This window comes from Falco cherrug, chromosome 4, assembly GCF_023634085.1.
Source record: "Falco cherrug isolate bFalChe1 chromosome 4, bFalChe1.pri, whole genome shotgun sequence".
NCBI classification, from domain to species: Eukaryota; Metazoa; Chordata; class Aves; order Falconiformes; family Falconidae; genus Falco; species Falco cherrug.
The window spans coordinates 37,941,661-37,966,497 of NC_073700.1; the positions used below are offsets into that span (position 1 = coordinate 37,941,661).

General features: G+C 54.1%; 2 protein-coding genes across 3 annotated transcripts; one reads left to right on the forward strand and one right to left on the reverse strand.

Moving 5' to 3' along the window:
* Window positions 1-56: 56 nt before the first annotated feature.
* CCDC78 (coiled-coil domain containing 78) lies at window positions 57-24,830 on the forward strand. Of its 2 annotated transcripts, none has more exons than XM_014278008.3 (16): window positions 57-902; window positions 10,616-10,847; window positions 11,125-11,253; window positions 11,467-11,553; window positions 11,819-11,998; window positions 15,139-15,306; window positions 15,382-15,438; window positions 16,118-16,206; window positions 16,793-16,871; window positions 17,337-17,462; window positions 18,517-18,728; window positions 19,340-19,511; window positions 20,204-20,247; window positions 21,888-21,954; window positions 23,369-23,469; window positions 24,201-24,830. In XM_014278008.3, exons 2-16 carry the CDS (start codon window positions 10,815-10,817, stop codon window positions 24,325-24,327), a joined length of 1,671 nt encoding a protein of 556 aa, XP_014133483.2. In that variant the 5' UTR covers window positions 57-902; window positions 10,616-10,814; the 3' UTR covers window positions 24,328-24,830. The 2 variants fall into 2 exon arrangements, with proteins under 2 accessions (XP_014133483.2, XP_027657603.2); XM_027801802.2 differs by lacking the exon at window positions 57-902 and adding an exon at window positions 8,190-8,735.
* Window positions 896-7,394, reverse strand: IGFALS (insulin like growth factor binding protein acid labile subunit). Its single transcript, XM_014277990.3, has 2 exons — window positions 3,842-7,394; window positions 896-3,283 (listed from the first exon to the last, which is right to left on the reverse strand). The coding sequence occupies exons 1-2, from the start codon at window positions 3,855-3,857 to the stop codon at window positions 1,470-1,472; spliced, it is 1,830 nt and encodes a 609-aa protein (XP_014133465.3). The 5' UTR covers window positions 3,858-7,394; the 3' UTR covers window positions 896-1,469.
* Window positions 24,831-24,837: the final 7 nt, after the last annotated feature.

Sequence of the window (24,837 nt, forward strand, 5' to 3'; positions counted from 1 at the left end):
TTCCCTGCTTTTACCCGGTTTCCTTGCTGGGGTGCGGCTAAGTCTTTCCTCCTTCCATACCAGCTTCAAGATCCAGCCTGTCCCTTGTCTTGCTGAAAGCTGGCCCTGGCAGTCCTTTGCAGGATGCTCTGCTGTGGCTGTTCTCCACATCCCTGCCACACGTGGGGCCTCTCTGCGTCCCTGGATGGTTCCTGCATCATTGCTCAGTGTCCTGTTCCCCTGGACCTCTTTCCCTGACCCCAGAGCTGCTGCTCCCATGGGACCTGCCCTGCTCTTGCAGGCTTGAGTTAAGCTGGGGAAGCAAATGAAGGTGGTGTCCTTGCATCTTATCTCCCAGCCTCCTGGACTCTGAGCCCCTCCTGCCTGTGTGCCCTCTCCACGCTTGGACTTGCCCTACCAGTGCTGTTTTGGGGAGATGAGGTAGGGGGAAATTGCAGATTTCCACTAAACAAACTGGATTATAGCTGGCAGCCATTACTTGGAGGAGAGCAGGAGGAGCATCCGTCTCTGCTCCTGTTGTGTCCACAGCAAGGACTCGCACCTGACCAGGTTTCCCACATGCAACTTGCCTGGAAAATTTTATCTGACCTTTGGTCACTTATCTGGGATTTGGAGAGCTGGGCAGCGACAGCGGAGCCTGACTGGGCTGTTGCTTCTGCAGGATGGCTGGGCACCGCTCGCTCCCTCCCTGGGCACATGCCACCCACCTGGGGCTTGCAGAAAACTTACTGTAAACTTCTCCAGCACCCTGGGGAGCCTGCGCTTCTCACCCTATGTCTGCAAGCCCCGAGGGGCTCAGATAAGAAACCCCGGCTGGGTGCGGCACATGCTTTGGAAAAAACATACTTACAAGATGGGTTGCAATAGCTCCAAAGGTTTATTTGTCTGCTACGATTTATCAGGTAAGTGACGTGTGTGGCTTTCTGCACCCTGCCTACACCTGCTAGTGCAAGATTAAAGCAAGTCATCTGCCCCCTTCCCTAAACATATTGGTGAGCTCAGGGGGGCTTTTAGGATTTTTCAGCTGCTCAGTGGCAGGAGGACACTTTGCTTTGTCCCACTGAGGAGTCCTGGCCCCAGCAAGGATGCCCCTCACCGTGGGGAGGGCTCCAGGCTGGTGGTGCAGCTTTCCCCCATCCCAGAGGCTCAGAGGTACTCATGCTCCCAATGGGAGCTGGGAGCAACTGCGCCGACCCAGGGGCTGCTATTTAAATACTCTAGGACTGAAATAACTCAGTTTGAAGCCTGGGGAGCCGGTGCCCATCCAACATCACCCAGGCACGGTTCTCCTTGCTGCGGCAGCACCAAGATAGGCATCTGGAGGTGGTGGCAAAACTGGGCTGATCTAGGGTGGCCACAGAGCCAGAGCTCCTGCTGCTGCCCCAGGGGGCCTGGGACAGGCCAGGGAGGTGGCAGGCGAGGGTCCGTGGCCGGGGAGCGGCGTGTGCCCTGGTGGGGGCCAGCGCACCTCAGCAGTGAGCAAAGCTGTCCTCCGTGGTGTCGCGGAGGTCCAGGCCCGCCACAGCTGGGGGATGGAGGCAGGTGAGGTTGTTGTAGGTGTAGATGGGGACGTGGGCATCGTCCCCCTCGGCCACAGACTGCACGAAGCGGGGGACCACCACAGGGTGCTGCAGGGAGAAGTCCCGCAAGCCCTTCAGGGAGCAGTTGCAATGCCAATTGTTGCCCCCCAGCCACAGCTGCTCCAGGGCAAAGGAGGCACACAGAAAGTCCACCGAGAAGGTCTCCAGTGAGTTATTCCTCAGGCTGAGGTATCGCAGGTTGGCCAGGGGGGAGATGACAGTGTTGTCCAGTGTCTCCAGCTGGTTATGGGAGAGGTCGAGCCAGAAGAGTCTCTGAAGCGGGCTGAAGGTGTTCTGGGAGATATCCAGGAGCTGGTTGGAGGAGAGGAAGAGGTACTCCAGGTTGCTCAGACCCACAAAGAGCTGGGGTGAGAGGTGGCTCAGCCTGTTGTGCTTCAGGTCGAGCTCCAGAAGCTCATGCAGTTCACTGAAGCTTTGGTCTTCGATGACCGAGATGGCATTGTGCTGCAAGAAGAGCCGCCGCAGGCTGGAGAGGCTGGAGAAGGTATTTGCCCGGATCTTGCCAAGGCAGCTGTGCTCCAGGTGGAGGCTGTGCAGCTTGGTGACCCCCTTGAAGACGTGGTCGGGCAGGACCTTGATGCAGTTCACGGACAAGTGCATCACTGCCACATTGTACAGCCCCAGGAATGCCCCAACCCTGATGTCTTGTAGCTGGTTGTTGTTGAGGCTGAGGACCTCCAGCTGGCCCAGCCCATCAAAGGTCCTTTCCATCACACTCCGGATCCTGTTGTGCCCTAGCTGCAGCTCCTCCAGGAACTGGAGGTCTTTGAAAGTCCTGGGCCTCAGGCTGGTGATGGAGTTGGTAGACAAGCGTAGGACGTGCAGGCTTAGGAGGCCCAGAAACGTGTCCTCAAATAGCAAGACGAGACGGTTGTGGGAGAGATCCAGCCACCGGAGAGACTTCATGCCCATGAAGGCACGGGGAGCGATGGCATTGATCTGGTTGTGGTTCAGGTACAGCTTCTGCAGCTTCTGCAGCTTGACAAAGGTATTGATCTTGATGCCCTTGAGCGCGTTCCCACTCAGGTCCAGCTCTTTCAGCTCAGTAAGGCTGCAGAAGAGCTGGTGCTGGAGATAGGGGAGCTTGTTCCCAGCCAGGATCAGCTCCCTCAAGTTGGGCAAATCATGGAAGACTTTGTCAGGCAGGACCACAAGCGAGTTCCAGCCCAGGTTCAGATACCAGAGGTTGGACAGCCCAGCAAACAGCCCTTCCTCCACCTTACTGAAGTAGTTGTTGTTGAGGCTGAGGGAGACAAGGTTCTGGGTGTGCAGGAAGGTGTGGGGAGCCAAGTGCTTGAGGCGGTTGCGTTCGAGGTGGAGGTGGTAGAGGCTCCGCAGCCCGTGGAAAGCGTGCTGCTCCACGGCGGCCAGCTGGCTGCTCTGCAGGTCCAGAAAGTCCAGGGCTGAGAGGTTCCTAAAAGCAGCGGCCGGCAGCAGGGTGAAATTATTGCCATCCAGCCAAAGGGCTTTGGCGTTGTGGGGCACGTCCTCGGGCAGGTGCGTCAGGTTGCGGGTGCTGCAGAAGACATTAAGCTCCTCACTGTAGTCGTCCAAGCTGCAGGCACAAGGGCTGGGGCAGCGCGGGGGGTCCGTGTCCCCCTGGTCCTTTGGGGTGTCCCCCTCGGGGGGCTGGGAAGCAGTGGCCAGCAGCAGGGCCAAGGGGAGCAGGAGGGTGATACCGGCTGTGGGGTGCAGAGGAAGGGGGATGCTTTCAGTGTGGGACATGACTGCTCTAGGGAACCCCCCTGGGACACCCCCTGCTGGGTGCCTGTGCTGCGGGGGGGGGAGTGGGGGGGTCAGTCCCAGCCCACTGCACACACTGGGCAGCTGCAGGAGGTTTTGGGGGCTGGATCTGCCCTTGGGAGGGTGCAGTGCTGTCCCCCGCTGCTGCCACACACAGCTCAGACCCCTCAGGTGCATGGACCCCCAAAACTCCTCTCTTTATATGGCAGCAGCAGCTTCTCCCTTTCACGGGGAAAGGCCCCCAGGCCCTTCCCCTCCTCCCCCCCCAGCTGCCGCCCCCCCCCCCCCCAGGTAACTTGCTCTTCCTCAGAACCGAGTCGTTGGTGGTCGTCCCTGCAGCCCCCGTCCAGGTCTGGGCTCTGCAAGCACCCCAGGCAGCCTGGGGGCTCCCCAAATATCTTATTAGCAAGGAATCAGGGAGAAAAACTAAGGGTGACTCGAGTGTGAATCCCCAGCAGAGTTTTAGCGTGTGTCCCCACACCGAGCCCCTGCCTTACCTTTGCCTGCGCTCATGGTGGCAGGCAGGGCAGCGCTCCCTCACCGCTCTCCGGCCCCTCTGCGCAGGGATGGATGGAGCAACCACCTTGACGCCCGTCCAGCCGCCCGCCCGGCCAGGCTTAACCCCACTGCTGCTGGGGCGGGACGTGGGCTGAGCCCCTGGGACAGCGCGGCCAGGGTGGGCACCCCAGGATGGGCTCGTTGCTTCCCTCCCTGGCCTCCAGCTGCCTTTATGGCAGCTCGGGGGGATGCCCAGGAGGACAGGCTGTGGTGGGGCTGGGGGTCCTGGGGAAGGGTGGTCCTGCCAGGGGATGGGGGTTGTGTGGGCAGTGAGTGCAGAGGGATGGATGAAGCAGCCTCACAGGATGCCCCACAACCATGCCCTGGGCTCCTGGAGGGTCCTGAGCAGCAGGACTGACCCTTCCCCCGGTGTCTGACGGGGATGCCCTGGGGCGAGCCCTGGTAGCAGGTCCTCACGCTGCATCGGGACCCAAAAAACACACACTGGCGCTTGCAGCGTCTATATTGCATAGGGGGTTAGAGGTGTGGCGATTACCCTTACCGGGAGACAGGCTGAAACACACAAGGCTTTACGGTGATGCAAGTGGGAAATGAGTAGGAAAATGGGAAAAAGCTCTTCTCCATGTGGCACGAGAAGCCTTGGCGTGAACCGGAAGACCCCTCCTGTGGGCATATCTTGCCTCGTGGGTGGAGACAGTGCTGGGAGCACTACACGCAGCTCAGCTCGGTGCTTTTGAGCCAAAGGGGAGGCAGAGAGCAAAGTTTATGTACTATTGGTGAGGTGACGGCTGTGAGGGTCCCCCGGATCTCAGCTCCTCCTCTCATCCTCCTGCATAGGGTGGGATGATGGTGGATGATGCTCTGGGGCTGGTGGAGCACACGCTCCACCTGGCAGTTCGTCAAAACCACCCTGGGGACACTGGTGACCTCGTTCTGTGTCCCAGGTCATTTCCCCACCAGCATCCAACACAGCTTCTGGAGAATCTTTCACCAGTTTCCAGGAAAGACAAAAATAAATAAATAAAAAGCCACTTCTGCCCTAGTAAGAGAAGCCCTATGGGCCAGCAGCTGCCACGTGGAAAAGCCATGGCTAACCTTCCCGAAGTCTTGGTAGCCCCATTCCTCCTTGAAGATGCACTGGGACGAGGCTGGCTGCATCCACATCCATACCTCCAGGAATGGGTGTCTCCCACCAGTGCCGCTCTTCCCTGCCCTGGTTCCCCCCACGCTGATCCATGGAGGTGGAGTTGCAGCAGGGATGGACACCAGTCCCAGGCCACGGGCATCCCCACAGTGCTTCCACCTTGCCCACCCCCATGGGAGCCTGGCATCTCCCCCAACTCCACAGGGCACATCTCAGCTCTTCGCCACTTAATTCAGGCAGCTTTAAGCAACCCTCTCACCAGCCAAAGCAGGACTGTACCCATGGGAAGAGGTGTTGGGGAGAGATGGCCAGCCTCCAGCCTTACAATCCAATTTTCCAACAAGCACTGTTTTCTCCCTTTCTTTTTGGCCCTGAGCAGTTCACTCCTCCCCCTCTATTTTAATCCTCTCTTCTTGGAAATTATAGATCAGAAGGGAGAAATGAGAGATGGATATACATGCACCCACTAATAGGCACTAAGCACATATTGACACAAGGTATAATCAATCTGGAAGCTAAAAAGAGCTGAACCAGCATGGGCCAGCCAGCCAAAACCCACAAAACCTCTTCAGGAAGTTTTAACAAGCCCTACCTGTGGCTGGGAATGGGTTTATCCCCGCCTGCAACAGCCCCCTTTCAGGGAAAATACCAAACAAGCTGCGAAGGGAAAATAAAAGAGGATAAATAAGCAAATCCCTTCCCAGTGGGGCTGTGGCACAGAGAGGAGCTGGACCCACCTCCACTTTTCAGCTTCCTTGTGGACAACTCCTCCAGATGTGTGCCACTGCCTGTGGCAGGGGATGCTTGAACCCCATGGCACTGTTGGTCCCTCCAGCCTGTCCTTGGCACCAGGACCTTGTGCCTGCCTGGTGTACCATGGCACCGTGGCCACCATGGGGACCTCTTTTGGGTCCCCACCACAGACGTCCTCACCCCACTGTGGCCCCAGCCAGCACGGACCTCGCCAGCTGTTCCCCCCATCATTTCAGCTCTGGCAACTAATCTTCCCAGCCGGGACCAAAGTCTGAGTCGCCCCACCTGGTTGCCATGGAGAAGGCTGTAATAGTATTAGGAAAAGCAGCAAAATCATTAAAAAAAAAAAAAAAAAAAAAAAAAGAAGAAAATATAGCTTTTAAACCTATTTAAACTCTAAGGAATCATTACCTTCCCCAGCAGCCCTCCTGTGCCTGCAGGTCCCTCCTCCCCATCCCTTTGTGTGGGTAAATGCCACTAGCTGTTCCTGGCTCCCTGTTCTGTCCCCAGCCACTCAGGCTGGCTGAACTGGGGAGAGACTGGTGCTGGTGGCCAAGCTGGGGAGGCATGTGGGACCCCGGGAGCCCCCTGGTCCATCCCCACCTACCCAGGACAAGTGGCCCAGGGCCAGCTCTGAGTACCAGCAGGGACATCACTGAGCTGGCTTGAGCCCTGGGGGGGACCAGGGATGTGACATGGGTGGTGGTGTCACAGCTGAGTCAGGAAGTATTTTTAGCAAATCTTGCCAAATATTGTCCCCATCTGGAGTTGGCCAAGGCAACCAGTGCTTCTGCTCCTCATCCCAAACCCAAAACATGCAATCCCTGATGCTGCTGCCCAAGAGAGCCAGGATGGGTGACACCAGCATCCCAGAGCTTGTGCCACTCTCTTGGGGATACCTGCAGGGACCAAGCTCCCTCCTGGAGGGGCCCTCCTGGCAGAGATGGGATTTGTTACTGGTCACCCTGGACCCCACCTATTGCACTGCATCATTTTTCACTCAAAAAGTCCCATGTTGCTGGAGATGGGGACCTGCTAGTAGTGGCAAAGGTCCCCATTGGCATTTCCAAGTGTTGGCTCGTGCCCTGCCGCAGCTGCAGCAGGCTCAGCTCGTGCAGAGAGCTGGGAAAGTCAGTAGATGTGCCAGTGGCTCTTGGGGATGCTAATTACCACCTAGTGGCTCTTGGGGATGCTAATTACCACACCAGTGGCCCATGTGGCCATGTGAAACAGCGTCACCAGCACCAGCCTGGTTGGGCTGGTTGGACCAGGGGAGGCAAGGATGTCCCTATGCCATGACTCAGGGTGCCCAGGGCCATCACTGGAGACACGGACTTCCCAAACCCTGAGTTCTGGGGGGAAAATGGAGTCCTTGGGAGCAGGGGGTTGGAGGCACATGGGGACAGGGAACAGCAGGAGACCCTGTCCCAGCGGTGGCCACGATGCAGAAGGAAGCTGGATTTCAGGGGTGAACAGAGGGGTGGGAGGCAGCCACCTTGCTTAACTGCTTTTGATGACAGTGCTGCTGTGCCAGGGTGGGTAGGAAGGGGGCACGGGAATTTTCCACATCCCATGTAAGCTCCCCAGACCTGAACATGGGCTTCCAACTGATGGGTTCCCCCCGTCCCAGCCCCATAGCAGCTGCTTTCTCAGCCCTGTGGGGAAGTACCTGGAGATGCTGAGGAGGGTGACAAATGGGATATGAGCTGGCAAGGAGCACTTGCAGCCAGCAAACCCATCATCTCCTGGGCTGTGTCACAAGCAGCATGTTCAGCAGGTCAAGGGAGATGATTCTGTCCCTTGAGTCTAATAAGACATCTCTGGAGCACACATCCAGCTCTAGGGTCCCAGCACAAGTCAGTGGGGATCCCCACCTTGCCATGGGGCTGCCCCCCTTTGGCCTCCCCAGGAGGGTTTCTGCCCCCAGGCACGGGGCCCAGCCTGCAGCATCCCTGCCCTTGGCCCCCCCACATCGCAGGGTGGAGGGTGCCCAGAGCCACCCCGCGGGGACCCTTTGCTGCCCCGGGGACCTGCCGGGGGCTGGGGGGGCCCTGCCCGGGGAACCTGGGAGGACGCGGCAGGGAGAGAGGGGCAGCAAAAAGCCCAAAGGGGGCAGCCGGGGCCCCCCGCCGTGGAGCCCCGAGGTGCCCCGTGGGTGGCCCCGGCCCCCCGGCTGTGACAGGCAGCGGGGGCAGCCCCCGGGGCAGCCCCGGCCCGTCAGAGCGGCTCCGGAGGGGACCACGGCCGCGCCGGGGGGCTGCCAGAGCCCCTCCTACCGAGCGGGACTGGGGGCGCTCCGCCTGCAGCCCCCCTTGCAGCCCGTCGGTGCGCAGGGCCACCTGCCCCAGCGGCCTCCCGCCGCCAGGGGGCGTCGCCGCCACGGCGCCCGCCCCCGGAAGCTCCCGCACCCGTTGCCACGGGAACGCGACGCGGCCGTACCCGGTTAGGCCCGGCCCGCCGCACCGGCCGGGCAGGCCCCACTGCCCCCGCTTTGACCGGCCTCGCCCCAGCGGCCTCTCGCCACGGGGCTCCGGCTCTGGCAGCGGCCGCTGCGGCCCCGCAGGGCAGGCTCCGGGGTAGGTGGGCCCAGCCGGGCGTGTGGACCCAGCGAGGCCTGCCCCACCGCCCCGAGCAGCCCCGCCGCAGGGTGGCCCCGCCGGTGGCCCGGGCCGCACGCGGGGATGGGTGCGCGTTGGCTTTGCTGGCGCTGGAAGCCAGGTGGAGCCCGCCCCTGCGATAGCCCGGTGCCGGGCCCGGCGGGAGCGGCTGGGGAGGTGTGAGGGCAGCAGCGATGCCTCCGCTTGGGGCTGGGGGCCAGTGCCCCTGCCCCTACCGAGGGCTCGAGTCTGGCTGCTGCCGGAGAGGAGGGGAGAGCGACCAGCAGGCATCGGTCTGGTGGGCTGAGTTCTTGGGCTCTTCAACCGGTTTCTTCTTGAGCTGCCGTGGATTTGGGGAGTGTTTTCATATCTTCCCAGGTGAGAATTTCATGCCTCAGAGCTCGCTGGCGATCCAGCCACCACGTCAGCTGTGTTAAAAGCATCCTTGCTAAGGAGAGTGAAAAAGAACTCTGTTAAAGAGTTGGCATTTCAGCTCATACTGAGGTTAACAAACCATGCACTCTTTGGTTTTGCTCTGGAGTGGCCATGGAGATTTTGGGCTGCAATGATGTCCTAAAACCTCCTTCCTCTTCCTCTGTTGCAATGATACCTGAAAACTTAATTCCTCTGCCCGTTATTGCTGTCTGTGGTATTGGTCCGGACAAAATTTGCTTCGTATTTCCAAACCATGGGAAAAGTGGTCAGTGTCATTTCTGGGGCTGGTATGGCACCTGCCACAAAAGTGGTTTTGTCTGGGTCTTCCAGGTACTGCAGGAGCATAAATAATACTGTGTATGTTAATTAGTTTTATATTGCTGTCTGCTAGGTGGAACGGGCACCCCTGTGGCTCAGGGAGCACCCAGCTTTGCTGGCAGGATGGGGTGTGCTGTTTGCCCTCCTGAATCAGGTGTCTCGGGGTCTGGGCACGCCACTGCCAGAGCTGTCTGGGACAACGCTGTGAGCCAGCCTGCCAGTGTCCCTGGGCTGCCACGGGCTGGCAGTGCTTGTCCTTGGGGAGCCCATGCAGGGCTGAGAGCCAGCAGGAGATGCCGTATGCCTGGGGGAGCAGAGCTGCGGCTCAGCTCCTCCATGTGCTGGAGCACCCTCCAGAGACTTCTGAGCCCCTCCCAGCGCTGTGGGTGGTGTGTGAATTTGGCTTTCTGCTCGGCAGTGGGTGTGAAGAGACTGTGAATTCTCATCAGCATTTTCATTACCTTAATAAAATTACTTCAGGTCTGTTAAGTTCTTTTGCAGAAAAATAAGACATAATTGCGTGTTTCATTAGCATCTCCTTCCCCCAACCTCAAAAGAGCTCAGCCCCTGGGTCTCGCTTCCATGTCCATTCATGCAATTTGTGTTGAGGGGCTACAGCCTGGACCAGGTGCCAATGGTGAGGAGCTGGTAAACTGCTGCACATGGAGCTTCTACCAGGATGCAGCATATCCCCTCTCCCTCTTTCATCCTCTTTGACAGATACTAAAGAGTTTTTCAGAGCTATGGTCTTTTTTGAACGTTATATTGTCAAAGCTTTTCTTCTGTAAGAGGCAGATACTTACCTACACTCGCCCACTTCACAGAAATAGCAGTCATAATAAGCCCAAAATAAGGAGATTAAGAACTGGCATTCATTTTACCCCAGGTATGCTGATCACCGGGGTTTTCCAGCATTATCCACCATGCCTTAGGCTCTCTGTTACCCTCACTCTTAGGTGGAGACTCTGTTCAAGTACTTTTGGCTTTGCACACACTTGGGAGTTGTTCTGTTCAGACCTGGATGGTCACAGTTTGGAGTCAGCCGCAGTGTGTAGACCTGCACAATTCAGATTTAGCACAGACTGAGGTAACCAGAGTTTGTTTCAGTGCATGCTTTGCTTTGAAACTTGCATTTTTCCACATGCCATCTCTAATGCAAAGTGATAAATTGGGGAAAGTCTTTCCTGTCACCAGCTGTAGAATTGCTTGGAAGCAAGTTGATATTAGATGCTACTGGATAGTCTTGGAGCAGAATGTTGGATTAATGGAGTAATTAATGGGCCAATCAGATCTTAAATTCTCTAAAGAGCCTTGCAATGGAGATTGAGGCCATCCCTACAGCTGGGTTTTGGGGATGGTCCATAATGTAAATGGAATGCAATCTCCTAGCTGGCGATATTGCTTCACTGGGGGTGTCGGCTAAGCTTCTTGTTTCAGTATCTGCTGTGTGTGGTCTTAGGAATATGAAAACCTCCTGATAAGTGTAATTTCTTTTCCTCTCACAGCTGCTGGAGTGGCTGTAGTAATTTGCTCCACCTTAAAGTTAAGGTGGATGCCACACCCTCTGGTAACCAAAGTTGATAGCAACATCACTTGTGCTGGACCTCAAGGGAAAAGTTGCTGCCACAGAGATCCTTAGATCCTTCCTTTGCTCTTCAGTTGCTACCTGCCTGATACTGTGCGAAGATCCTGGCCTCTGAGCACATGGATTTTGGAAGTGTTGCAGAGAATGAGAACGTGAGTATGCTGACAGAGCATGTGCAGTATCTTGCTAATGGAAATATAAATATGAAGGTCTGCAGCCCCTTCCTGGGTCATGGAATGAGCACCCTGCAAATGAAATCCTAATTGCAGGAGGAAAATGGCAGCTGAAAATCCCATCTACAATCTGTTCAAGCTCTGAAAAGCTGGATATGCTGTGTTCTTCCACCAGCACTGTGGTGGGAGAGTATCATGGGGGAGAGGAGGGCTCTGCAGGCTGGCAACAGCTGTCAGAGCTGTTGTGTGTCACTAGGCGCAGCTGCAGCACAGGAATGGGGGGCTGTACCAGCTCGAAGACCTGCAGAAGGAGATGGAAAAACTGGCTGGCTCTGAAACAGATTTGTCAGCCAGGATGGTCTTCAGTGAAGAGGAAAAACTGAAGGTAAAACAAATACTTTGGGAGCTGGAGAGAACTGAGCTGTGAAGCTGTATGAGGCTGGTAGATCTGCAGTGAAAAATCCAGTGGGAAATGCCTCTTTTGGGGGCGGGGTGCGTGTGTGTGTGTGTGCTCAAATTCCCTGGTGCGACCTGTTGAAAGAGTATGTTGGCCTCAGAATCAGTCCATGGCCTTTATAGTGTTCTTTCTCTCTCCTAGATTTCCAAAGACCTCATTGATCTCCAGATCGAGACAAACAAAATGAAGGAGCAGTATGAGACAGAGAACTTTGAACTGAAAAATATGGTATCCAAAAGTTTGAAGTAGCTGGTGTCAGCTCTGCCAATACCTTTATCCGCAATCACAGTTTGTTATGCATCCATCTTCACTTTGCTTGGCACATTCTTCTGGCTTTAGCTAGAGCAATGGACTCCCCCAGCAATGCCCTAGATACCATGAAACTCACCTCTCTTTAAATCACAGCATGCCAGAACCTGCCTGGCCAAATAAATGCCCTGTGATTGCTGCTGGTCTCTTGCTACAGCCTAATTCTGCTGCCTCCCCTCTATAGATCCTGTCCCTGGAGAATCGTGTGCTGGAGCTGGAGCTCTGCAGTAAGAAAGTCACTGGGGAGCGAAATGCCTTACAGGAACGCCTGTATGTTCTGGAGACCAGTTGGAAGGAGCTGACAGATGAGTACATCATTTTGAAAAGCAATTACCTGGCTCTTGGCAAAGAGCTGGACCAGGAGGTGAGAAAGGCTGCAGTGTTTGTTCCGGTGTTCTCTACTCCATCTCACAATTACCTCATCTGCAGACAGCTTGGATGTCTTTGGGTTGTGTATCCACTTCGCAGCTCAGGTCCAGTAAGGTTTGTCAGCTGTGAGACAGTGCAGCTTGGGCATGGTTTTGTTTGCAGGGCCCTGGAATTTCATGTAACTTGGTCACCTTCTTAGCAGGGCTTGCAGAACCTGCTCTGCTCAGCAGGGACAGTGCTGAGCCCACACTGACCCATGTGCTCTTCTGGGCACCCCACTGTCAAAGTCCTCTTTTCACACCATCCCAGGTCCTCCCACTAGCAGTAACGAGGAGGTCACTGCAGGGCTGGGCTGAGTGCACATTGCAGGTCCCTCTTGACTGCCAGCACGCATTGTTTCCCTTTTTTCTGCATGGCTTGCGCAGGCTACACGTGAACTGATTGTAGTCACTCTCATTTCCTATGGTGGCGGGAACAGGCCTGGAAGTTTTTGAGGTTGGCAAGTTTATGAAAACACTGAATGTAAGCAAGTTTCTGATTGTACCTTAAAATATAGTCAATTTCCTGGCAACTGTTAGCTTAGCAATTATTAACTAAAGTCTTTTGGACCCAGATTTGTGTATTTCTTTGGCCAGAATAGCTATTCAATAGACCTTCCTCTCTTCCCTCCCTCTCCCCCTGCTTGCGTCCCCTTCTTTTTGAATTGGGTTGAATGACTGACACCCTCCTGCCTCCCTCCCCCGGCAGATAGTTTAGCTGGTTCAGCCAAATGACCTGGTTTACCATGCTGGCCCTGTAGAGTTGCGATGGGAAGATGTGGAGCTGGGACCAAGAATGCTGGTTTTGGAAATGTCCCATCTGTCTTTATGGTGAGCATTGATCTGCAGGGCTCTGGTAGAGGAGAATACAAGATCGTGGTCATCCCATTGCAAATAAGTGAGTTAGTGACTCTTGTGAAGCTATTGTTTGTCTCCTGTAAGCTGAGAAATGGAAATTTCTTGGGAGGAGGCAAGCTCAGCTGCTTCCAGGGGTGTGAACCTGCCCTGTTGTCCTGCTGCACCACAAGGCAGAGTGCACGCACTGACTGCCAGCAAGGCAGCATGCTGCTGAGACACGGTACTGCCAGGGTCATGGAGGAATAGCTCAGCATTCAGCAGCCTTGGTTGCTTCTTGTCCCCAAGGGGGTGCAATATGTTTGTCAAAAATCGGATTTTCAGGTGGCTGACATCTCTAAATGATGGGTTTAGCAGGTTAGCAGTAATAACACACTGTTTTCACATGAATCTTGGGATGTTTCAGAGAGTGAAAGCACAGTTATGTGCCCAGAAAGCATCCTGAAGAAGTGCTGGAGCAGGGTCCAGAAGCCAAAGGTGAACTCCTTGGTTGTAATTGGTAGGCTGAGGGGTTTACCCCAGTTTCTTGGCTCCTACTACCAAATATCCCTGCCTGAAGTGAAAGAGGCTCCAACTTGGCAGGCTGGGACTTGTCGCAGCATGGGCCTCTTGCTCATTATTTTCCCAGTGTGGACTTTCCCAAAGGAAATGGGAAAAGCAGCCTGCGGTTCTGCCCCCTCCCCTTCCCCGGCACTCTTCTGGGGAGACAATGAACCTTTTACACATTCCCAATTACAAGTGCTACTTGTGACCTTGCCAATATGTTGTCATGGCTGCTTGGCGCAGAAGCAGCTCAGCGAGCTCATTCATGGTCCCTTGTACGGGAACAGTTAGAGCCTCTGAATTGTCGCAGCCCCCATTGTACGGCTCGATTCACACATCGCCCTGTGTCTGTCCCAGGCGAAGGAGCGCAGCAGAGCTGGCCTTGCCTGTCCCTGGGGAAGTGCCTTCCAGAAGATGCCAGTCAGGCACTTTGTGCCTGTTTTCTAACTCGCTGTAAATTCTTCCTTTTCATGACTCTGACCTTTTCTCGACTCCCTGTTTCCTCCTCCTCTTTTGTTTGGCAGGCTTATGCCGTCTGTGGCGGTACAAAGTGAGGCTGTCGGAGGGAACCCAAATGGCTTCGAACCGGTTCCACACTGGGGTTTTCCCTGGAGCCAGGCCAGGCTTGGGAGCACAGGGGAGGCAGCAAAGCCCATCGCAAACCTGAGACTGCCTCTTTCTTTCACTAAGCTGGTACTTCTGCGTTTGTGTGACCCCCTCTGATCAAATTGTCAGGGCTGACAGCTGCAGATGGATCGTTTTCGGTTGGAGAACAAGCAGCCTGTCTCTGCGTAGCTGTCAGTTTTCACAGCTGTATATCTCACCTCTTTGTCAGCCTCTTTTCTCCTCTCCTCTCTCTCAGCCCACCCTGTGCTATCTTTTGATAAACTATTCTCTCCACGGATGACTCAGATGACCTCTGCCTCCCATCCTCCCGATTCACTGCCATGGTAACAATTACTCAAGCTTGTCCCCAGTCATAAACCCCATCAAAGCTTTGTTATCTACATAGAAACCCTCCCGTGAGACATGAATTCCCCCAGTGTTCCTTCCAGATCACCTGTAACAGAGCCTTTCTCATTCAGATCCTCTTTATCTTTTGGAAATGTGTCACTTCACACCAGCATCGCTTTGAATCTCACTGCCTACACGGTGCTGTGGGCTGGCTGCTGCTGGAGGGATGCATTCAAACAAAACTGGAATTAGCTGGGTGGCGTCAGTTGAGATGGATGGAGATTTGGCCCTTCTCTTACATCATGGAGTCCAGCACTGTTCAAAGCCATTGTATGGGGAAAGAGATGCCTGAAGTGTTGGGAAACTGTGTGGATGGCACAGGGTTAGAGTGAGGAGGGAAGCTGGAGGTCAGGACCGAGAGGTGGTGGCACAGCTGTGCCCAGAGCTGGGCTGGCACTGGGGTTGGTATCTGAATGTGAGAGGGAGATGGGCAGAGGAAGTAAGGCTGCATGTGAATAATCCTGGTGCCTGGCGATGATACCCTGCATTTCCATGAGAATGAGAAAATCACTGATATCTTTGGACATACGAGAGAGAACTAAAAATAAAACCTGATTTCAGAAGGGGATGTGAGCCGCCTGCCTTGTGTACACACCAAGAGCAGCGGCTATGCACTGAACAGGCAGTGTGCGGAGCTGGAGAGGCAGGATTTCAGAATCTCTTTCCTTCTTGTTTGACCTGGCAGGTCATGAAGAATGAAGAGCTCAGCCTAGAGCTGCTCAACCTGGCCAATGCCAGGAGCAACCTTCCCCGCACTAACAGCAATGGCTCCCCTGCCATGGCCAATGAATCCTCTGCCGAGCTGGAAAGAGTGAGAGCAATGGTGCATCGTCTCTCTGCTCAGAAAGTGAAGGTAAAGACCTCTTTGCCCTGTCCCAGCTCCTTGGAGACTAGGGATCTAAAGGCATCTTCTTCTGTCTCTTACTAGAACCAGCCAGAAGATGTAGTTGCCTCTGAACGTGAGCGGCAAAAGCTGGAGAGAAACGTGAGTGTGTGTGGATCTGCTGCTGGATCCTTGAGGAAGCAGAGGGGGAATTTATTCCCACTGTGGCTGGCACCTCCTGGTGATAACTTGAATTTTTTGGATTAGCTGATTCCTTGATTTATTTTTAAAAATTATTTTTAAGCTGTGCAGTTGAAAAATGAGACTAGAATATCTCCAGAGCTTGTGCAAGGAAAAGCTGAGAGAGGGTAGCTGTGATTTCCTCGGTCAGTGCCCCTGGGTGAACAGAGGCAGGAATTTAAAAGCCAACAAGTGCAGAGGACACTTACTTTTCTTCTTGCCCATACTTGGGAAAGATGGGGCTGATAAAGCACCCGAAACTGAGAGCAGAGATGTTCCCTGCCTCCTGCCCTTCTGCAGCCCATATGAAACCAGCTTGGGCTCCACCACCAGCTCCTGCTGGGAATCTGACTTTTGGTGCAAGAATTTCCTTTGGGAGAGCGACACGTGTGCACCTCCGTGTGCCCTGTCTCCAGATCAGACACAGCTTCTGGTGTGCTATGGAGCACTGGTCACTCCCAGTTAAACCTGTCCTTTCCCAGTGTGTCACTGCTCAGCTGGACTTGTGCTCAGCTGGAGGTTCTCCTCACATCTTCCCTGTTCACAAATCCCTCTCTTAGCTCAGTCCTCTGTCTCCTCTTCCTCTTCATTTGTCCCTCAGTTGCTTGGAAACCAGGATCACATAAAAGTGGAACTTGAAATACTGAAGAAAACCTATGATTCGCAGCAACAGAAACTGGAAGACAGAATGTGAGTGTCTGAGGGCACGTCCTTCTGGTTTGGCTGGGCATTTATGGAGTTTGTTGCAGGTGAATTTGATCCTTGGGAGAGGAGGCAGCCTGCCTTTGGTGGGGTACAGGGTGGGAAATGATGATTCAGCCTTGGAAAAAGTGAGGCCTGGGAGCAAAACCGGATGTTTTCAAGGCTGTTAGCTGTCTGCTTAAAAGTTGATGATATTTAGGTGCTCAGCTGGCCTATGCACCTTTGAAAATCCACCTTCTGTGACACACAGAGCAAATGTGTGACAGCCCAGAGATGCATCCAGCCCTAGGCCTTACCCCTACAGTGGTTCTTCCACCAACAGGCTGGGCTGGGGTTGGTGTCCCAGCAAAGGCTGCCACAGCAGGGATGCGCAGAACTAGACCCTGTGACTGGAGAGGACATTTACCTTTGGTTGCGAGAGCTCTATGGCTGCTGGTTGGCACACATCTGGGGGCTAGCAGCTGCTGCTGAGAGGTTTCTGTCATCCCATAGTGATTTTCTTCTCAAAGCTGGCTGTACTGGACCTCCAGAGAAGTTTGGGGGTTTAAAATATGCCTTCTTCCTGTGTGTCCAGGATCACGATGGGGAAGGAGCTGCAGGAAGCAAAGGGAGCAATTGGGGACACCCAGCACAAGCTGGTGGAGCAGTCAGCGGTAAGAGCAGGCTTCCTTCCAGCCCCCAGCACCCAGGCTCTGGCACTACCCCTGCTCATCTGCTCCTCCTGGGTGCCATGTGCTCCTCCTGGAGCTAGCAGGGGGTGGCTGTCTTGTATCAAGGTATTCCAACGCGTCTTCCTTTCCATGGAGTTTGTCATACCAAGGTGCTCCTCCCTGCGTGGTTTCCTTCTCTAGGGAGGCAATGCATGGTGGTGGAGGGTGCTGCTTGCCACAGGCAGTGGGAGGAATTTTGTTCACCAATATTTAGAAAGCATTGGTGAAATCACAGGGAAGGGGGTCGGGATTGCAGATGACAAAAGGTAGCAGGGGAATAGGGACTATAAACATTTCCAGTAGGCTCCTGTGAAAACCCAGGACCTTCCCAGCTCTAGTGAAGCTGAATATCTGGCAATGAAGTCCCCCCAGGGGACGAGGGCAGCAGTGAGTGTTTGCTGTGCCTAGGTGCTACTCACCTCCCAGAGCCAGCTCCAAGAGGTGGAGGCAGAGAACTCCCAGCTGCAGCTTCGTCTGAAGGAGTTGAACGAGGAATATCGCTCCCGGCTCGCGCAGTACATCAAGGATGTGGCGGTGGGTACCCCCAGCCCCAGGGGCTCTCTTGGCCTGGGGAAGTCTCTGCATACTGGCTGCCCACTTCTTGCAGGCTCCTGCTGTTTCCCCTCCTTGCTGAGTTTGGAGCAGAGCAGGTGGGGGGCTTGGGGAGCCATGCTTGCAGATGGAAGGGGACTCTGTGCCCCCGGCTTGGCCCGGAGGAGGAGATGCCAGCCCCCCTCCTCACCCAGATTTCCTGTACGGCCACACCAAATGGTCTCTGAGTTTCTGCTGGGACTTTTCTTGGTCAGATTACTTGGATTGAAAGATCGTCTTATTTACTATGGCTGCCTTCCAGTTGGCTTTTCATCTCTATTGCTCTGACAGCTTCCCCAGCAGGCCAGGCGATGCCACTTGCGGCTTTGTCACTGCCTCCACGATGACTCTGCTGCCATCCTCGCAGCGAGTTCTGCCAGCTCTGTGGTCAACTACAGAGCAGTGTAACGCCAGTGCCTGGGACTTGCTCTGAGAACACACACCTTGGGTGTAGAGGAGGGCTCACAGAGCGTGGTAAGGACTCAGCACAAGGCAGGTGTTTCAGGTGTGGGTACCCGCTTATAGCGAGTGGTGAGGCTGGAAAGAAACCTTTCTACCACGCTAGGTAGCAGTAAGCAGGTTTTGGCAAGAGCTTCTGTGCTGGAAGAAGGCTAATACCAAAGAAGATGGTGTGATGATGGATCAGGAGACTAAGCAAAGGAATTTTCACTATTAAGAATAGTTTAATTTCTAACAATGCAATGTTGAACCACTTCCTAGCTAGGAGAGAGAGGGGGGCACAGTGTAAAGAATACAGGACTAGAAAAGGTAACTGCTGATGCCAAGTCGTGTTTCCCTAGGTGAGTCACTGATACAGTACAGATGCCTTCTCCATCTTGATGGAAACAAGACAGAAGTTAATTTGTCTTTCCTGCTCTTCAAAAATGGAATTCTCTGTGCTGTTAGCATTAAGATGCCTGGACCTTCTCTGTGGGAAATGGCTTACGTGCCATAGGGAACGATTTGATCACCTTGATTTCTTTCTCTATGTTTAAAGGACTACATGGACAGCAAATCTAGCAACATAACGGGGCCTAGCACGGCCCCAGCTGATCTTGCTCCCATGAAACACTTTGTGGACAGCATGCTGAAGGATATCAGGGCTTCCTACAAGTCTCGGGAAGAGCAGCTAGCTAAAGCAGCACGTGGCTACAAGAAACGCATGAAGAACTTGGTCAAGAAGCATGAGAACCTGCTGATTGCCTACGGGTAGGGCTAAGCCAGGCTCTGTCTCTTCAGCCTATTGCTAAGGACCAAGTGGAAGTGCCCTATAGCACCCAGACCCCTGGCTGAGAGGGAGGCAAATGGGGCTCCCAGCTGGAGCAGAGGATCTGGAGTGCATGTTTTATCTCCCTGCTGTTGACAAGCCAGGAGCAAGGTGTCTCCAGCTGCACTGCAGGGTGCTCTGGACACCCTGGGGCTGCTTTGCATGTATGTTTCTCCTGTGTGAAATTTAGAATGAGAGATTGATTCCATGTTGGATGGTGTGGAAATGCAGAGGTACCACAAATAACTCCTGCCTCCCAGCCCGTCCCTGCAGGGCTCTCAGCTCCGCTCCACAGCTCTCAGCAGCTTGGGCTGTGGGAAGCAGCAGAAATTCTTTTGGCATAAAAGCCACAAATAGCTCTAGGACAAGCTCTCCTCAGAAACACTCCCAGGGATATTGTGCATACTGCTGGGCTCCCACATATCCTTTGCAGGTGGACTGGCTCTCAGTGGGCCAGAAGCCAGCAGGTCCCAAGCGAGTGGTACCTCCATCAGCAGCAGAAATACTCAGTGTTGTTACCCAACCATGGACTAACCCCTCTGGCATGTTACAGGCTCCAGCGAGAGCAGATCCAATCCTTGGGCAGCAGCGCTATGGATTGTGGCCCTGCCGAGCTCCACTTTTCCATCACAGACCCAGAGCTGCTGACAAACACAACCCGGGAGCTAAACCGGTTGCGGGAGGATAAAGCAAAACTGGAGATGCAGCTACATGAATTGCAGAAGGTGGTGGCTGGGCTGCTGGCTTTCCGCAGCGGTGAAACTGGGGGCTGGTAGTGGGAGTCTCACAAGTGACAGGTTCAAGCCCCTTCCTTAGGCATTCCCTGGGGGTTTGCTGTGCTGCAGGCAGTAGTCCTTGCTCGATTTCTCATTTTTGGGAAGAGATGTCATGTCCAAGCAGTCCTTTCATTGCTTCAACCCTACTACGTAGAGGTGAATTACAGTTAGATCTAGGAGGCTGGGCAGCCCCACAGGTTGGGGTCGCTGAGCTCTGGGAGGGCTGAGGAGTAGCAGTTGTTATAGGAGAGCTGCCAGGCTGGTGGACGCACTCACTGCTAAAAGAAGTGAGTAAGGGAGGATAGGATGGGGCTTTCTGTTCCTGAATGCCTTTGCCTCAGTGTGGATAGCTAACTTGAGCAGGAGACCACAGTCAGAAACACGCCAGTCAGCTCCATGGCCTCCCACTGGTTCTGTCTGGGCAGAGATGTGTCTCTTGATTTGCACGAGACGCATTTGTTTAAAAATTCAGAGGATGGGAGACCTAAACATTAAGATTGCAGTGCACATCGCTTCCTTACCAAGGCACTGGTGGCTGTTAGAACATTAGGATATGGCATGCCACTTCAAAGGGACAGGGTCTGTGGTGAGATTGCAATGGTTTAATGCTTACGGGGATACTGTTCTTCATTTGCCTTCAGAAAAGACTGAAAGAAACCTCTGCCCTTCCGCTGTCTTCCAAGCAGTAAGTGCTGTTTGTTTCTCAGGATATTTGTAATTCTGGATTCTCCTTACTGTGTGGATTGAGGAGTCTTTTCTGCTCTACTTGGAGATGGCAATAAATAGGGAGAAAGTGAGCTGATAGGGACTCGCTCGTCTGAGAAGAAAAGCCAGCTGTTGTCTCAGTGCAGCATTTCCTGCGGTGAAATGAGTTGGTCATTTGGGCTGGATCCAGGAAAGCTCTTAAGCACATGTTTGATTTAATCATGTTTTCAGTCTGACTGATCTCTTTAGAAGCCAAAGTTGAGCATACGCCCGAGTGCTTTGGTGGATCACAACCTGAGAAAGGCAAGTGAAACGCCACGAGTTTGGGATGGTCTTGTTTCTCCTCCCTCCCAACACAGACACTGGGCTGGAACCCTGAGCTGACCCTGTACTGATACCTCCCTGGCTTCCTGATGTGCCCTAGATTTGCTCATTTTTGATGGGTCTCTTCCCCCCACCTCTGTTATTCTGTTGAAACTCTATCAGCTTTGGAGAGGTGGAACAAAGTGCAGGAGAAATCTGAGCTGGGATTTTTCAGCCTAGAAAACATGTCAGGTATTTAATTAACTGGATGCCAGCACTGAGGAGTCGCTCAGTGCCTGAGCCGTTGGGCTCTGGAATAGTGTCTCAGAGAAAAGCTTGAGCCTTAACCAGGCTCTGCCATGTTTTCCACACTGAAAAGTAGTAGTAGTCCTTGAATACATGCAGTAATTTTGGCAGACTCACCACAGGAGCAAGGCAGAAAGATCAGAACCTTAATTTTAGTGATGCATCTTGCTGTTAATGTGCGGGGGTTTAGCTGCCAAGAGACTCTGCACACTTCAAATACATGTTTTCTGTGTGCTGATGGGTTTATCCATGCTGTTACCTTGTTCCTCTAGCTAGAGACACGAGGCCTGGTGTTACCACAGCACTTCAACTGTAATTCCTGCAGCTTCTCATCTTTATCAGCTGCGTGCCTTTGCTGTTCATTGTTCCCTTCACTTTTGCTCCCATGAAATCTCGGCCACGATTTTCCCCTGTGCCCTGCCTGGGAGGCTGCAGCCACCAGAGGGAACTCTGGCAGTCACAGCGGAGCTGCTCTTGAGCACAATGCATTCCTCCCTTCATACAACCCAAATTCCTCGAGCATCAGATGTGACCTGTATTTTGCTTATTCAGACTGGGACAGAATAGGAAGAACTTTCCCACGGCTGGGCTGCACAGACAGCTCACCTATCACACTCGGTGACCAGAACAGGCGGGTTTGTGCTCCAAAACATGAAAAGCGCCAGCGTTTAGCATTGATTGTTCTCTGTTTCCATCAAATTCAGTCCTGCAGTGTCAGGTTAAGGACTCTTTCTGCACGGAATCCTCTGATGTATGAGTGTTGATGTGAACTTGGAACAAACCTAGCCATCACAGTGGGGAATCCCAGGTTGGCAGAAGGGCTGTGACTCTCCTTGCCTGGGCACAGGGACAGCACTGCACGCCCTGCAGTTTGGGGCAGTGGGAGAGAAAAGGTTCAGAGTGCTGGGGTTCATGGTTGGATGGGCACAAGTTGTGAACAAAGCTGTGTGACCTGAAGAAGGGCTGGATTTGAACATCAGGCCACGACCAAAATCTGCTTTTCTCTCCTAGGCAGCTGGATGAGGAGGGCTGGGCAGAGGTCAGGAAGCAGCTCCAGGAGTTCACTCACACCACCCAGGTAAAGGTCTGGAACAGCCCATCTGAATAAAAGCATATCCCTTACCCACATGTCAAAGTACTGCCCCAGCTGGCTGCTGCCCTGGGGGCTGATAGGCTGCCCCAGGCTGGAGCAGGGAAGCTTTCCACAGGAGCCTTGCTGTGGCTTTGGCCTCAGCCCACCAAGTGACACTAGCAAGTCCTTGGTCGGTGATATATCAAGGCTGTACTATCCCTACAACTAAAAGGAGGAGAGCAGTGCTTACGGCTGCTCATTCCTACTGTGTTGCTCCCTCCCATGTCCCAGCACAAGCATTTAGGCATCCGTGTAACACACTGGGCCTGTATTTGACCTGGTTCAAGTCTAGCCTGAATCTGAATCAGCTTCCCAGTCTGGTTCCCCCTGGGTGCGAGGATATTTGCACTGCACTCGGGTATGGAGTGGCCCAGAGCAGGGAGGACAGTGCTCCCCATCCACAACACTGCCCTATGGCACCCGTGAAACCGTGGTGATGCTCGCTGGGAGCAGGCTTGGCTGAGGTGGGGTTGGCTGCCTGGCAGAGATGGCAGCAGTGGGAAAAAGGGTTGATGCTGGGATCCCTGCCACACTGACTGCCGTGCGTGGGTAAAAGGGCTTTGGAAACCATGCAGAGGCCTGCTTTTTCTGTGGTAGACAAAGCTATAGATATGCTACTACAGCCTGCTTCCATGCCGTGCCTCCCTCTGTCCACAACGATGTAAGGAAGTGCTCCACCACTCTCTGGTTGTGTAAAACTAAACGCCTAAATTATGTGTATCTTTGTGGCCAAAAGAAGGGAGATGCTGTGGCTGAGAGGCTGGAGCACTGCACTGGGAGCTCTGCTGTGTACCTCAGGTGTGAGCTCAGTCAAGCACCACAGGTCCTCCTGGTAACACAGGGACTGTGCAGTTAACTTGGGTAAGCTGGTGGTCTGCTATCTAGAAACACTGTGCAAAAAACAAATGTGTTTTTTTAACCTAAGAGGAAAGGTCACTGCCCTTTGCAATAAACTACCAGCAGAAAGGTGTGAAAGCTGTGTCTGAGTGCCAAATCAAGCAACTGTGCCACCAGTTGTCTACAAAGCTTCTGGGGGAGTAAATCGTGGCTTGGCAGGCAGGGGTTACTGCCTGTCCTGGGGTGGCCCTGGCCCCCAGACCTGTGCTGTGGTCAGGGAAGGCTGCCTGGTCTGCCTGGCCGATGCCCTGGGGCAGCGATGCCTGCAGAAAGCTGTGCTGTCATCACCAGGCTCCTCTCCCCGAGCACATCAGGTTTTGGTTGCTTCTGCAGCCTAATGCCAAGTGGCGCTGGAGCTGAGTGATGGGGAAGTGGTCAGTCTCGCCTGGCAGAGGGGCACTGAGCAACTTCACTCCCCTCTCGCAGACCTCCCTGTTTTCTCCGTGTTTCTCTGCCCCTCCAGGAGGATTTGGAGCAGAAGAGAAGCCAGCTGCTGACTCGGGCGATTATGGCAGAAGAGCAGGTGTCAGAGCTACAGGAATACATAGATAAGCATCTTGCAAGGTGAGATGGTAGGATCCCCTTCATGTGTTCTCTGCTTTGTGCTCCAAGTTTATCTCCCAGGCTAATTGCCCGTGACATCACCATGCCCGCCACGCTATCGGCACCTAACCTTGCTGCTGCCTTCCCACAGTGCTGCCAGCATGGCTCATGTCCCACAGCACGTCCAGCTGTGCAGGCAGCTGCCACCATCCCTTGCTCCGCAGGGCAGGGGGTAGTGTCTGGCCTGCCCAGCCGCACGCCTCCTTCCCTGTGTGCTCACCCGTCCTCTGGAGGAAACTCAGAGAGAGGTTGCTGAAAATCTAAAGCCTTCCAGCATCCCCTGATCTGTGGTCCTCTCTCCCTGGTTCTTCAGGCCCAGAAGCAGATAGGAGAGGTGCTTGGGCAAGGAAGGGTGAGAACAAGCAGGGCACGTCTGTCAGAGCAACGGTCCAGCCGCGCCTGCCGTAACTCCCCAGCCAGTTTGGCTGTGAACTTGGGTCAGACTTGCAGGCTTGTTGCTGGTATCGTTACCTGGCAGAGCCCACAAACACCTCTTCCTTGGGAAGAGGCTGTGGTTTTATATCTGCTGGAGCTCACTTCCCAGCATGGCTCGGTGCCTGGGCTGGCTGCTCTGCATTAACTGACACCGCCCGTCCTTAGCACACAGCAAACACAAGGCACAGCGTGCATTTAAATGGATTGCTCGGGATCGTGACTACATGGGCAGTGACGGTGCCGTTTCCCCACTGCAGGTACAAGCAGGAGATCATCCGGCTGAGGAACCTTGCTGGCAGTGATGTGCCACGTGTGCCGGGTGCTGGGACAGATGATATTCACTCACTGCCCAGAGCCAGAAGGACTGTCAGCCATGAACCGTAGCTCTCCACCGCGGCTCTGAGGAGTAGCATGATCATACGAGCGAGCAGGATTTGAAAAGCAGCTTTCTGTTTTGTGGGCAGGGCAAGTATCCTTCCCTGGCTGAGAGCTGGGAGGCACAGCAAGGGAAACCACGTGGGTGTTCTCAGTCTCAAATTCACAGTACTAAAATGAGACAAGACAACTGCATCTTGTCTATCCTCTGATCCTCAGCTGCAGGAATTCTGCTGTTCCCTGAGCACATCACGCCTTGGGACACGGGGTCAGGTTCTCAGGCAGCTTTTTACTGTGGGACTGCAGGGACAGGTTCCCATTCTCGTGGTAACGTTTTGCCTGGATCACGCCTAGCCCAGAGTCCAAGGGCTAACTCTGTTCCTGCCTTTGCTCCTCTCTCAGCTTCTAAGAGAAGCCAGGACTGATTCAAGTTAGACTTTGGCCTAAGAAGTTAGACGAAGGGGTAAGCTGCTTTTTTATGGTGGGAAAATTTTTCTTTCCTCTGTCCAAGTGGAAAAG